This window comes from Lagopus leucura, unplaced genomic scaffold (genome assembly GCF_019238085.1).
Source record: "Lagopus leucura isolate 7727_CA_CO unplaced genomic scaffold, USGS_WTPT01 Super-Scaffold_100157, whole genome shotgun sequence".
Lineage (NCBI taxonomy): Eukaryota > Metazoa > Chordata > Aves > Galliformes > Phasianidae > Lagopus > Lagopus leucura.
This window is the reverse complement of record NW_024962334.1, coordinates 10147466-10163296: the sequence shown is the minus strand read 5'-3', so window position 1 is coordinate 10163296 and position 15831 is coordinate 10147466. Positions and strand designations below refer to the sequence as shown.

General features: G+C 39.1%; 1 protein-coding gene across 1 annotated transcript in view; it reads left to right on the top strand.

The window, feature by feature from the left end:
* The first annotated feature begins 3128 nt into the window (after positions 1–3128).
* The window catches only part of ATP2C1 (ATPase secretory pathway Ca2+ transporting 1), a 62724-nt gene continuing 50021 nt past the window's right edge, over positions 3129–15831 (top strand). Inside the window, exon 1 of the mRNA XM_042888509.1 lies at positions 3129–3404. Coding sequence (XP_042744443.1) covers positions 3300–3404 — 105 coding nt within the window. The 5' untranslated portion in view covers positions 3129–3299. The remainder of the gene's footprint in view (positions 3405–15831) is intronic.

Genomic DNA, 15831 nt, shown 5'->3' with positions numbered 1-15831 from the left:
TACATAGTTTGCACCCAAAAAAAAGAATTATTTTGCCTCTTTTATAACAGAATCTGAGTGCTATTTGAGGGCTTTTTTAATTTTAATTTTTATTACTATCATTAAAGGTTGTTGTAATACAGAGCAGATGTTGTTGAAGTGCTGTGTGCGCTGCTAAATTCACCTTGACTGATATCATATGCTTTTGTTAAACAAACAGGTGAATGCTATTCTTCTTGATAGCGTACAGTTGCCATGACTCAAGAGCTTATTCTGTTTGTGGAGTACCTAGTGGATCACTGTTTTAATCTAAACTCAGTTAATTCCTAGATGTTTCTCTCTTTTAAGTGTGTTGTGGCACAAGGAGCCAGTTCTAACAAAAACACAGCGTACAACAGGAAGAAACTGTTCTTTCAGGCATCAGAATGCTCTCTTGGAATTTTTTTGCCACATTATTTTGAACTGCGGAAATGAGATTTTTTTTTTCTCCACTAAAGCATTCTGACAGCTGATACGCTATGCTGAAAGCTGTCTTTGCTTTTCTTGGCTTGCTATTGCCTTCCTTGAAGGAAGAGTGGAAGAACATATCACTGCTCTTGTTCATGAAAGTTTTCTAGTTATTGAAGTACTATACTGGCTTTCTTATTTCATCTTTGTTCCAGTGAGGGGTTTAGAGGACTTCTAAAGAAAATACAGAATTCTGGTATTGGCCAAGGCAAAGTATCAACCAGATGTCCTCCTTCACTTCCAAGGCTCCAGACATCTGGGTGCTGCAAATGTCTCCTGTGCACAGCAAGTACCCACATGCAGCACACGAGGGGCAGGTATACGTGTGGCTGCTGAAGAACAGGCATTAGCAGAGCCCAAAACAAGCCTACTGACAAATGGTCCATTACTCTGGAAGAGCCTGGCTGTGTTATTGCACTACTTCACAGATGTGTATTCTGCCTTGTATGCTTTTTTCTTAATGGCACAGAATGTAAAACTGATCTTTGACAAAAGTTGGATGCAATGCAGAACCAGTATGTCCTAGTACTTGCCTGTCTTAAAAGAACTGTTAAAGCAAAGCATGGCTTTATGCTTTCACCTGCTTGGCTCCAGTGTTTGTGGTTTGTGTCTTCAGTTTTACTACTCTTATCCTTCTGCCCCTAGTGATCCTGGCTTTGCAGAGTGCATGCAATTTATGTTCTCACACTCATGCAATTAAAACTCTCACTGAGCTTCATAATATTCCCTTGGCTTCACAGCAACAAGTGTACTTGGCACTTTCCACTGCTGACAACTACAGACTTTCTCTGCAGCACTTCAGGTGCTCAGAGCCGCACAAATGACAACAAATTCAATAAAGCACAGAAGCAGTGGTTCTTATGCAGCAAGGACTCGTGAGGGCAGGAAAAGGGTTGTGCAGAGTGTTTAAAATTGGTTTGCGTCTCAATGTGAGCAGTTGTGCGACTGGAAGATCACCTTGTAAGCAGGCTTTGTGCCATCCAAACAGATGGACTGAAGTACAAGCAGCCAAACAGTAATTTAGGAGCATGAAATGGATTTGCTGAAGGCAGGCTTCCAAGTGTGAAATGTCAGAATGGTTGCTTGTGTTAAGCCTCCAAACCTAAAGGGAAGGATATGTGCTAGTATTGTGGGATGAGCTAATGCTGAAAACAAACATGAAAATCTGTTTCGGATCCTTTCCTCGACACATTGAGAGATTTTTTTTCTTAACTGTGTTAAACTAGAAGGGATGAGTAGGAGAGGAATCCTGCAAAGTAATAATATTTCCCTACCAGATGGATAACTTTCCAGAAATTATGCTGAGAAAGTGAAGAAATTGTTACTTTCACCTCCTGTAGATGCTGATGTGCAGAAGGCAGAGAACAGAGCTCTGGCTGGTTAGTTTTTGGTGTCTGTATTCAATAGCTTCAGGACAAGTTCTTTAGCATTAGCTAAACTCTAAATAATGCATTATGGATAGAAATAACCTTAGTAAAGTCTTTTAAAAGACTTTGAGATGATCTCTGATGGCTGTGGAGATGCAACAAGGATGGAATTGCCCAGGTGTAATGAGAACCTGGCTCCTCTCAGGGACTTCTCTGCTTTAAAGATCAGTAATGATGGGGGGGAACATGGAATGGCCTGGGTTGAAAAGTACCTCAAAGGCCACTTAGTTTCAACCCCTGCTATGTGCTGGTTGCCAACCAGCAGACCAGGCTGCCCAGAGCCACATCCAGCCTGGCCTTGAATGCCTGCAGGCATGGGGCATCCACAGCCTCCTTGGGCAACCTGTTCCAGTGCCTCACCACCCTCTGTGTGGAAAAATTTCATCCTAATATCTAACCTAAACCTCCCCTGTCTCAGTTTAAAACCATTCCCCCTTGTCCTATCACTATCAACCCATGTAAATGGTCATTCCCCCTCCTGTTCTCTCCCTTCAAGTACTGGAAGGCTACAATGAGGTCTCCCCAAAGCCTTCTCTTCTCAAAGTTAAACAAGCCCAGTTCCCCAAGGAAAAATCTTCCATAGCTTTGAAACTCAAGAATTTAGAATGATAACTAGTGGAAATATACTTTGCTGCTGTTACATCCACTATAAAATTAGGGGAATGTGTTGTCTTCTGATCAAAGGTGCAAAGTAGAGAAGGGCTCGCAGAAAGAGAACTGTAATGAGTTGAAAGGAAATGAGCTTTCAGGTGTGATTTAAGGCAAAGGCTCCTATTACAAGCTGAGCTTCATATAAGCTTACATTGTTATGCCCTGTAACTAGTGCCTTGCAATTCCAGTTTAAGAAGCGGAGAATGAAAGAGTGCATTAATTTGGCTGAAATCCACATAACAGGATTGTGAGCAAAACAAAAGTGAAGTCAGGCTGTGCTGTTGGTTAAATACAGCTGAAGTGGTGGGGAGAAGTATGGGAGAACCGGGTTTCCTAAGGGTTATACTGCAGCTGAAGAAGCTTTAAGAGGCATTCAGATTTATTCTTTGTAGCAGGATGAGTAGGAAAAATCGGCACCTAGTTACTGTTATTCTATTTCTGCAGCTGAATAGCTTTGCCAGAAGTAAGACTGTTAGAGCATGCTGTCAGCAAAATGATTTGCATTTGATAGCACTTCCCTCAGTCCTCCCAGATCACACTGTCCTTGTAACACTGGTCATTTGTCGTAGGCTTTGCATTTGATGTTCTGGCTTCCACTAGTTGCTCTGCAGAAAAGGACTATGCAACATCTGAAAACTGCTGTTCTTTTGAAAGAGACAGAAAACATGCATCCAGGTCTCAAATTCCTGATGTGGATCCTTCTTTAAATGTGCAGAAACGGATATTGCTTAAACTATGGATAATCTCCTGCATAAGTTGTCTTTCTATTTCATAAAGCTTCCTATCCATGTAATTTGGAAACTTGTATTGAGAGTGAAAGTCAAGAGGATTCAAGAAAAGGTAAATGTATTTATTTACTTTAAATTGTAACCCTGTGGGTGACTTACCTATATCTTAAAATAAATGTCAGTATCTTGAAATAATGGTTATGTTTAAGTTTTTATAATGGCTCTTAGTGGAAAACTGGCTCTGAGAGCAAATAATTTTTGATACTTAGGATACTGTTTGACACAAAACAGTCAGGGTATGGAACCGTAAAGCTTTAAGTGGTTATTACCTGTCCTACTGAGGATCAGAAAAATCCATATTTCACTGTTGTCATGAGCCATTTTCAGGCGATGCCAGTTCTTTTTGAGTGATCTGTCTGCACCCTTGTTGGACTTGCTTTTACTTGTAGTAGTATTGAATCTGCTTGTTACAGTAAGGGAGATGCATTTGAGAAAATGAATCCCTAAATATGCCTATGAACTACAGCAGACTTCCTTTCTTATAGCTTTTCTCTTAGCCATAAGCATTGTGTTCTTCTGTTCTCTCAGTGCTGTGAGAACTTTGTTTCAGGCAACACTGATTTGACTGAGATGGGGTGCAGGGACTGGTCAGCATTTGGGCTCTCTGTTATATACATCTGTGTTAAATAGAAGATTGAATTCTTGGCAGTTGCACTGTATTTTGGTTTCTTAAATCTTTTAGAAAAAGATCTAAAGATTTAGATGAGATTTCTTGACTCAAAGGCAAAATGAATATCATGAAGAGAACTGAACTATACGAAGCTGCTGCAGTTACACAGTGAAGTAGAGGGGATTTTTGCATGTGGGAGAAAGAACAAAGCCAGAACAGGGCTATCTCTGATGTGTGCTCAGCATTAAGCTACCTGATTAACATTTGTAAGAAACCTATAATGAGAAATAACCAATTTCTGCGTTCCCTTGAAATGGTTGAATTTATTTTTGCACTAAATCATATTGAACAGCATGTTTCCCTGAATGAAAGGTCAGCAGACAAAAAAGGCACATTCCTTTAACGTGATACATCTTGAAATCTTTTATTCTTTGTTTTGTTACATCAGTGTACATTTTCTTCTTTACTCCTAATGTTTTTACAATGGCTAACAGCTCAAAAATGTGTTCTCCTTGGGTTCGGCCCATGTTGGCAGGGGTGATGCTCACCAAATACTAACATTTGTTTCTTTGACTCTACAAACATTTATGGGGTGGGAAGCACAGCTGGGCTCAGCAGGTTGCCCTGTGTGGTGTTCAGAATGAGCTTTTATTACTGAGGATCCCATTCTTTTATCTTGCGGGGTAAGTCCTTTAGATTGTTTGCTCAATACTTGCCCAGTGCCTTGTAATAAATATTATCAGTGGATGACTAACTGCTTTCTATTTGAAGTTTTGTTGCTGTTATCCTTGATATTCACCCATTATTGATCATGATAGGTGCAAAGGTAAAGCTCAAGAGAGCTAATGTGTCCATGTTAACTGTGTTGTTTTTGTGCACTGTTCTGATAGTCCTGTGTGATGCTCATTGCACTGCTTAGACAGTCATAGAGTTAAATTCACCGTGGAGGATGTGTGTGGGATTAGTTGGCTAATAGCTTTGAGTTCTTCAAATGTTCAACCGATCTCTGGAGGATGCATAGGTCAGTTACAACTTGATCATCCACTGGTGGGGTCAAATGGTTTATAGAGCTGCCAGTAACGTGACACTGAATGTAGTAGGTCCATTTAGGATGGAGTGTCTTCAGGTGCTTTTGGTACAGCAGCTCCAAGCTGCTAGAGGAAGTCCATTTAATGAAATGAAGCATTCATGTAGTTATTAGACTGTTCACCCCAAAGCACAAAGCTTTATCAATATAAAATGGATTGAGTGTGATACTTCTATTCATTTGTCTTACACTGCCTGATATTACATAGTGGCTGTAATGAGGCTTGTTGAATGACTGCTGTTTCCTGTGATTTCCAGGAAAGATATGCTTCCTAGGAGTCTTATCACACACTTTAAAATGAAATATAACATTAAAACATATGCAGCAGCTTCAGTCCCAGGCCAGCTTTGCATGCTTGCTTTCAGTTGCATTTTACTCCAGAAACTAGACAGAAATACAAGTTCTGTTGACTGGATTCTTCTAAACTTTATGGAAACTGATTCTTCATCAGTAAGATTATTGTCCAACAGCTATTTTTAAAAAACCTAAAGCTTTGAAACATGCGTGTTGTTCAGAACTGATAGATTTTGGAAAATACCGTGAAATTTTATAAAGTTCAAGAGAGAAACAGGTTATAGAAAGGACATGTACATAGGTAAGAACATCCAGATTTATGCTAAGAAGGATAAACTGGCTTGCTCCAGGATATACACTAATCTGTAGGGAGACAATTTCCACACTGGCAGCGTATTAAATCATTGTCTTCTGAGATCACTTTCTTCAATCATTCATCACTGACCATATCAGGCCCAGGAGCATGGACTTCATAGAGTGTTGGTATGATGCAATAATGTACTTCATTTATGATCTTTAACATTTTCTATTCTATTTTAACTCAGTCTTGAATGTTGTAGAGCATAAAGACCTGAATTCTTCGTGACAGGTTTTATAGAAATGGTATGGAGATGTATTTTATGGTTACTTAGTTGTTTCTTTTGGAGCAGATGACATCTTAAAAGCTTAGCTGAATTCAGGAGGCAGTTCTACTTAAATGAGGCTTTTATCTTTACCTGTGCAGCTATTTCTTATGGGAATATATGTATTTTTAAAGAATTCTTATCTAATTCTGAACACTGACATTTTCTATTTAAAAAGCTATGGTTAAATCTTTAGAAGATATGAGGTATTTAATATTCAGCCTGAGTAAGAAAATAAATGTACTAGCATGTGAAACTGCCACTGACAGTTGAAATAGACTTGTTTTTTCCTGAAAAATAAGCTTTAAATACAGGTGATAATGAAGGAACTTTGAAGATATAGAAAGGGAGACACAGAGAGAAGGCTGAATTACACTGTATATTTTGATATGGTTACTTCTTTCAGGGGGTGGGAAAAAAAGAATTGCAAAACCCTGTAAATTTTAGCCTTGTAAGTGACTGCAGGCAATCCCTAAACAGCAACTGAATAGCCCTGAAAATGAATTTTCCTTAGTGACTGTGTAATGGATTTGTGGTTTTAGTGACACAGCAGACTAATCCCAGTCAACCCCATTCCTGGCAGTTGTTCACTCCCACTGATAAAGCAGTAGAATAGCTACAAATGTGTCCATTATTTTCTTGTCAAACAAAAGACAAGGCGTTCAGGAGGTCTCGCTGCTTACATCAAATACAGTAGGAAGTGTATATGTGGCTTGTTTAATTGTGCATTTGCTGGGAGGCTTACATGCTTTCCTTGAAGAAATCATTTTTCAATTCATTTGGCAAAGCAAAAAATAAACTTTGCCTTTGATACTAGTTTGAATATACATGAATTAGCATCTGAGGAAATGACTTTTCAAGAGTATTCTAAGGTTACCTCTTTCCAAACTGTGTCAGTAAACTCATACTTCCTGTTGAAAGTGCCAGTTGGACCCAGACCAAGCATTTTTGTGACAGAAACCACAGGACCTTTTTCCTCTTTGTAATCAGCTTCCAAAGGGCCTCTGACTAGCAAATAAATAAAAGAACCACCATTTTGTTTTGAGAAACCACCAACTTTCTTGCTGAAACTTAGCAGCAGATAGACATTTCTTACAGCCTCACCAACCAGCTCTTCTTTGGAATTACTTTTGAGCTACACACCAGACACAAACTGAATGCTAAAATAATTTCTCTAGCTAATAGCTCATGCACCAGGGGGATATAATCAGTGAGCTGCTGCTTTTTTACATGAGCTTTAACAGATGGGTTTGGACCTTGGGGGAAAACACAGAATGAGTTCTGAGAGTCCAGAACTGAAGTAGCATAGGGTAATTTGTACATTGTGCTTGGCACTGAGAGTATGTATGTCTTTGGCAATTAACCACAGCAGTTGCTTTGGCAGAACCGTTTCTGCCTCTCTCTTCCAGTAACTGTGGAACACATGGACAGAAGATTCTCAAAGATGTGAAATGCTACAACTCCATGAAAATGAGATTAATATGATAGGACATGTCCTACTGAAATAGCCACTAATAGTAGCATTTCATCAAAAAGACCAGACAGTGAAAAATGATCATGAGTACTTTTCATACACAGGAAAAGCTCCAGTAAGTGATGGCAACTTACCAGATATTAAAAAACAAATAACAGCAAAATAAAAAATCACACCACCCCACAGCAATCTACCCTTGGCGAAGTCATATGTGAGTCATGGGTGTCTCAGACATAGTGCAGCATAGTGACTGAAGAAGTCAGTCAGCAAGTGGCCACTAGACTGCTGGAGACAAGCCATTCCTTAGCTCTTACTGGAGAGCCAATCCCTTCTATAAAAACGCACTTGTCTTTCTCAAATTCACTGCTTTTGGTTCCATCACTGCTTTCTAAATTAATTCTACCAGAATTGGATAGTACCACCTATGCTGATTTGCATCATTCTTCCCTTACAATCCCTGTTCTGACCGTTTCTGCAGGTTTGTAAGTTGCCTTAAGGTCTAAGCATTAATGAAGTTACAGTTTCTCATGTGAGTATCTTCTTGTAACAGAGTTTGTCAGACATTTGCTTGTCAACTTCACTATTCTTTCACTTACCTTTGTTTTCTTCAAAAAGGATGGCTCTTTCCAGTCATAGGTCACTCTTCAAGTAATTAAAGACAGTGCTCACAGAGGGCCATTAGTCAAGTAGAAAAAAGCATGAAGTCTATGTGCAAATAGGGATTGAAGTGTACATTTCCAACAGTTAACTTTTGGAGTAATTTACCTGCTGCCAGACCTTACCATGAAAGTGTGGTTACAGGTCCTTATTAAGGAGATTTTTGTATAGGTTAAATAGATATTATAGTCTGCGTGCACAGTTTACGGGTAGAAATTATGTGTACGGTCAGCCTGGATAACAGAAATTATTCCTTACAGCTTTAAAGTCTACAGTAATTAAATCAAAATGGGCCTGTTGAACTTAGTCCCTAAAGGTAGTTACTATATACCAAGCAACACTAGTGTAACTGAATCTGGCATACATATTTGACACAGCTATGGAAACTATAGAACTACAGGCATTTTAAAGGACAAGCTTAATTCTCTGAAGTGACAAGCCAAGACTTTTGCAAGGATCAGCTTTCCAAATGGGAAGTGTTTCAGACGTGTAGTCAGCCTGGGGATGGGATATTGCAGATGCAGCTCAAAGGCCTGAATAGGACACATTACCCAGTATATAGATCTTCTAGCAACTTGTGCTGATAGAGCTGTCACTTGATCTCTGCTCTGAGATTAACTACATCCCATCACACAAGTTAACCTCTAGCTGGAAGTGATGTGGCTTAAAGTTAGATTTCACTTATGCTTCTAATGTGTATAGGAGATGTATTCTCAACAATGTTCTAACAGTGACAATGCTTGTATTTTAGTAGCGCTGGCTGTGGTAGGCAGGTTTTTTCTCTAAAAGAAATAAAAATTGTCTGTGGGTCAGCTGTAGTCTGGTTTTCTTTCCTTTCTAATGATTTTTATGATATATTTAGTGTAGCTGCCTCAGGTTTCCAGTAGAAGCTCTCTCTGACATAAGCAGGTGTTACAAATGACACCAAAGAAATCTATATAGCTATTAAGGAAAGCTGTGCTATTATAGCTTTAGACACATCAAGTTAAATCTAATGAATAGTGGTATACGTATTGGTATGTAAAAGCTATGTGTATGTTGAATTTTAGATGATCAAAGTGCTGCTGTCTTTGGATGACTAAGGTGATGGTGATAAGTAGCTAAACAGCGGGTTGACTTGTTTCCCCAGTGAAACATTTTCTCTAGCTTCTGTTCTTTATTGTTCTGAAGCACAAAACATGTGAACTGACTGCTGTGCATCCCTACGGTTGTATGTCCAAATCTGAAATGTTTTGTGATTCTCTGGGGTTAATGGGTGTTGCTTGATGTGATCAGCATGAAATAGAGCAAATGTGGATTTCTATGTGCTGCACTTGCTACTGCAGTCAGAGGGAAATTTCCAGCAGGACTGAAGGCTTTCAGGGATGTGCAAATTTTTTCCCTGAAGTAGATCTTATTCTTGAATTACACTTACTGAAATTGAATTCTGAATGTTTTTTCTCTTCAGGTAAAAATCTGCTGCATTACCATCTCTTGAGTATGAAAAGCTGAAACATGACTACTCAATTTTTCAAGCACACCGTGTGTCTTTCTGTGTGGATACGCACATATTTCTTATGGTGTTGCCATAAGGAAACAGCAACTAATACAAACCACTTGAAGGGAACAGTAAGCTGAATAAGCTTATAATAACCTTATTCCTAAGATGTCTGCCTTTCTGAGAAAAGCAAAGAGAATTTGCTCCTTACCATCTTGAAGACTATCTGGCTCTCTATGGGCTGCAGCAGCTTTTTGACTAATAGTTTACCCCATTCAAATTTTTATCTTAAGAAGTAGGGAAAGCATATGAACCTAAATGTTCAGTGCTTGTAGGTATTTTGATTTTATTTAATTTTTAAGCCAAACTTTATGGCTATCTGAGATGGGCTGCTGAAGATTTCTTGTATCGCTGATACTTAAAATGGAATGATAGTAAACATTCTGAAATACTATTTCTTATCTAGGCACTTCTTTAGTGACATTGACGGGTACCATTTAAATTGCGTTGTCAGGTTCTTCAATTTAGGTCAGGGGGTTGGTGATTCATGATCCTTGAAGTCCCTTCCAACCTGGGCCATTCTGTGATTTAGGTCAGCATTGGGACTGAATGGCTCTTAAATACAACTACTGATTTGGGTTCAAGAGGGCATGCAGCAGGTTGGCTGACACTTCTGAAATCCAGTGCAATGAAAAACCCTACCAGGATAAGCTGTGCAGTACTAAGTCCAGTGAGTAAACAGATACTAAGCTGGACTCTCACAGCATTATTTGAGTAACTGGTGGAGCAGTGCGTGTAAACAAAAGTATGACAAGGCTGGAAGGAAAAAAAATTCAAAACTAAAATACTGCATTGCCAGTGTTATATTTATGTAAGAAGTAAATAATTTGTTTTTAATTAAAAAATTCCCTCGGTCTCATCCCACTGCTTCCTCCATTTTCATACTGTGAGTGAGTCTGACAAATAAAGGTAAATCAGATTTTAATTTAAGGGGCCTTGATGTTAGCACTTCTACTGCCGTGCAGACAAGAAAACCATCAAAATGTAGGTGGCATTTGAAGTCCTGAAACAGTTAATCAAAACAAATGCTTGTAGTTCCTGTTTTCTTAAGTGAATTTCTTCAGCTGTGTCCTACCAAACTAGCTTATCACAATTGCTTTTTTCTCCTTAGAATTATGAGGGGTGCTCCTAAAGTAATGCCTCCTATTTTATTATGTTTGCTCATGACATCAGAGGCAGATGTTGGTGATACAGCAGAAGTTGAACCTTCCCATCAGTATTCCATTACATGTTGTTGCCATGTGACAGATGGCAGCAGCGGGGCAGTCTGGCAGTGTGGTGTCTGTCATGGAAGTGCAAATGAAGCGAAAGGGTGGAATGGAACTCCTCCATACATATAAAATGTCACCCATTGATAACCACTGAAGCTTGCTGAATGTTTATAGAGACCAACCAGTGGATGTGAGCACAGCAATATGGTGGGTGGTGTGTTTCAGCAGTGGCGACTCTTGGGTCACTTCAGTTGGTGCAGATTTTTACAAGCGTGGCATGCAGACTCTGGTTCATCCCTGGCATAAACACACAGCTAATGGTGGTAATAATATTAGAGTTTTGTAGCTGAGGCTTTGCTCTACCAAGCAGTATTATTCTGCTCTTTGCATCCATTGTAGTTTCTGTGGGAACAAACAGGAGGCATTATTTTCAGAGTGACCTATATATGATATTTCCTACATGTGGCTTTAATGAGCAACTGTGGCCTTTACAGGAGTTAGCCTATGGCTTAGAATGAGGCAGTTACATCTCAGGCCCTGCATCTATTTTTACTATATGCTTAATCTCCAGGAAACGCCTTCCTGTTGAATTTTTAGAGTTTAAAAAGCTCGGCATGTGCCCAATTTAAGTGCACAGATCAATTATAAAATGTGCGCAGCCTGTCCTGTAGAGCACCATCAGATGTATTGAGCATCTGCTACAAAGATGTATGGCACGCAGTAGCACAAGTATATGTTAACTTCCCTCCAGGAAATCAGACAGAATTATAGCAGTCCTTTTTTTTTTTTTTTTTTACCAAAATTTAAACAAATAAGCGCACACAATGCTCAAGAGACATTGAAAAATAATAATAAAAAAACAAGCTTGGTGAAAATGCTTTTGAATAATAGAAATTTCAGTGCTGTCAATCACAACAATTACAGAAATGACAGCCTTTCAAATACTGGTTTCAGAGGAATTTAATTTAGTTTTTCTGTTCTTTAGGTTTTAAGGTTGATGCTTTCAAGCTTTTCTATGCAGCTACAAGGACACCTTTCAGCTCACGAGAAGAGTTCCAGAAACCAGCACATAATATTAAAGGCTATAATATTAAAAACCAGGAATTGAAAATATTATTAATACAGCAGTATTACAGGAATTGGCCTTCTGGTTGTACGCTCTCTCTGGTATTGATGCTGCACCACACTTCTTTTCTATCACTGCTTTGCATCCACAGGAAGCTTGTTATAGTTCACTACGGGCTGATCTCAGTCCTCAGGACAAAGGGAGGAACCTCACTCAGTGCTATCAGTCGTCTTTCGTAGTAACGAGTGGTATTTGCAAGGAGGGCAACATCTAAAAACACTTGCAGCAGTTCTATATATAGAATTCAGAGGTGCTGGCATTGGTGCTAGAAACATTTAAACCTGACCAAATTCCGTATAGTTACTATTTCATGAAGTAACTTGGAACAATTACAGTGTGCCAAGGAGACACTGTTTGTGGAGGGCTAATTTTGCAGGCAAGGGCAGGGTGTCATGCCGCATCTAACTGGAAAGGTTGAATGGAATTACTGCCACAAATGACTAGCTGGCTCAGAACCATGCAGACTTGATAAAAACAAGTTCTGTGCTTTGAAAAGCTTGTATATCTGCAGTAAGCCTGGAATTCATTAGCAAATATATGCTAAAAAGTTCTGCTTGGGATCAGAAGCCATTGAGTAAATGACTGAGAAATACATGAAGTCTTTTCTTCAGAATGTGTTCTCTTCTGTAATAAAGCAGCCTGGGATTTAGGGGGAAATATATACATATATTTATAGTGTTTTTGCTGTTGTCACTAACACTGCGTATTTTGCACAAGAAAATGTGATTTCAAAGGTTTTGACCAGTCTAAAAAGGAACTTCTTTATTTTCTGACTGATTTTCAGTTTCTTTGGTTACAGTTCTTCACTCATTGAGCTGCAGCCCTGAAGCAGTATTCTGATGAGACTCTGTAGGATGTAATAGCTTAATTGCCACAAAGCTTAGTTTCTTCAAACCTAGTTGTCTCTTCATGTGCTTGTGAGACTAGGGCTTTGTATATAACAAATCCTATCAACAGGAAAAGCAGAAATACCAAGGTTAGCTTACTTAAAATCCTTTGTAATCTGTCCCAGAAAGTGAAAAAACTAGCAGCATCAGGGAGTGCACGTATTGAAGATGTGATGCTGTGAACAGACAAAGATAACCTGTGAAAAACAGAAAACAATTTGGAGTGAAAATGATGTGAGCTATCAAAGACAAATGATCAAAATAACCCTTAAAATAACCTTCTGGAATCTTTACCTCTTGGAGAAAATTCTCTGGGAGCTTTGTTCTGCATTTTAAAGAGCAGCAAAATCTTGATGCCTGCTGCACACTTCACATCAATTTCTAATTAGCATGTTACTCCTACTATTTCAGGATGTGAGGGGGTATTTTTCTCCCTTAATGGATGATTTTACACAGGTCAGACAGTAATGAATCAGAAATGATTATAATGTGATTATTTATTTCAATTTGGCACATAAGGTAAGGCATAGATATATGAACAGATGTATACTTGATTAGACAGAAACTAAAGATAAGCTAATGGTATAAACATACATTTGATTTGCCTAACCACAAATTGATATGACAAAATACCATATCTGACATCTAAATTATTTCTACCTGGTGTGTTATGATTAGTGTGATCTCATAATCATAATAAATTAATGCCAGCTTATATCACCTTCTGACCTTAAGTGTGACAGAAGATATATAAGATATACAATAGAAAGAATGTCTGTTTAGACACAAACAGACTCTGAGCAGTTTACAAACATCATATATCAACTTTAGGATTACAATTTACTTTGGGCTGAAGAATTTAAAACAGTGAAACAAGCTTTTCACTATCTATCACTGCCTATTTCTGAAGCCCATAAATAGGGCTGCATTTGTAGAACTCCTCCATAGATCTGGATTACGTTGGAGGCCACTAAAGATGGAAAGGGAACTGCCAAATATTTTTACCAAAAGAGAAACTTCTTTTTTTCCTCCCAAACAGGCAGCTGGCATGCTGAATTTGTACAAAATGTCCCCCCAGCCAGATGGTAGGGAGGAGGGCATATGGTACCAGTTTCAACTCTTTTAAAATTAAATCCCCCTCTGGTGCTTCTTGGCTTGTTGCAGATGCACAGAATGCAGCTGACGTCAGTTCGCTGATTTACTGGAAAGGAGAGGGGCACCTCAGGGCCCTTTTAACCCCCTCCCATTGTAACAGGCTGGTGGAATATATGCTCCCACTCTAAGTAATATAGCTGTGGGGTTTATCCCTCCCAGGTCCCACTTCACCTGGGGCTGTATCCAACTCTCAGTGATCTACTATTCAGTGTCATTTCACTTAATGGTGGTAGTGTTGAAGATATTCCAGCACCGTATTTCCAAGCTCTTTTTTTGTGCTGCTCAGAAATGAGGGTTAATTTTTTTTAGTTCCACTTAGAACTCCTTGTGCTGAAGTTCAGTATCCATCAGCAGTGGGAGAGAAGTGCTTCCGAGCACTTACTCCCACCTTGGTCCATCCTGGCACGAACTTGTGTCCCTGGATAGAGTACCAGGTCCGCACAATCTGGTTAAACTCCAGTGTTTCACCAAGTGTACTTTACTCAGTTTATAAGTGCTGCATACCCTGTGCATACAGCTTTTTACTGTCACCTCACAAAGCTAATTGCTTGAGTTGTTTGAGAACACATTTGAATACAGAATGAGTCTTAGGGGTTACCTTAAGGCTATGGGGTTATGCTAGTGCACATAGCTGCTCTAGAGGCATGCTACATTAGTCACTTTTATCAGTAACCACTACCAGATTAAAAATGTGACCTCAGACTGTGGTTTTGCAAGATATAAGGGAGTGAAAAAAAGCTTCTGAGGACTAGACTTTCACTTACATGCACATAGTACTTCTCAAAGCAAAAAGAAAAATAGAATGCTGTAAGCTGTCCTGTACAACAGAAACTTATAATGAATTTCTCCCAATCTGAAATGCTGTCTGATGCTCTCACTTAATAAAACTTTTGGCTCCAAGTCTGAATAAAATTACGCAGCCTGACACGTTACTCTTAACAGTAATCAAGCCAATTATCTTGTTCTTGCCTGGAGCTGAAATCATCTGAGTAGGTAAACATCTGTTTACTAACTGCCAGCTCCTTGCTATTACCTTCACCCCATTTTACCTCACTGATAATCTTGAAAAAGAATTTACAAGTGCTGAAACACTCATAATATACGCAGCATTTCTGAATTTCTTGGCACATTAGCCTTGAATCAATTCAGGCTAAACCACCTCGCTACCACTGATTATTTAACTCTTTACTGTTGCACTGTTGAATTGTCTTTACTCTCCATCACAGGCACCTTACTTTAATGGCGTTTTTCATGAGTAGATGGGTTGTTCTTCCTTCCCCTTTAACAGATTGCAATAATCCATCATATAGACATGTGAGTTTTACATTACCAGGGAGCAGTTGTTTCCATCCTCTGCTGTACATGGGCTGTAATGTGACTGTAGCTGCAGCTGATGTTGCAGAGCTGTGCTGTAAGTGTCCCATAGCAGGCACCCAACATGGCCTGCCTCAGCTAATATTTCCAATAGTAGTAACTTGCTTCATGGCATATTCCAATTACAGAGCACAATCTCTTTAGATGAATCTCTTGGCTGCCTTTTGCAGGCAAGAGAAAACTAGCTCTTCACAAAATGAGTAGGATCATCTTAAGAAATCTGAAGCCAAAATAGATAGAAGCACATCTCCTGAAAGCTCACACTTTGGCAGTGAAGCTGTTATTGGAGTAGTCAACTCTGAAAACAGAGTAAAACAGAAACGGCTGAAAAGCCTTAAATGAAGGGAGGGAAAACCTCTGTGAAAAATACATGATCAATATTTTAACTATTTTGAAAGACTGGCTGAAGGAAGAGACAGGCAGGTGAGTACAGAGCATGTGGGA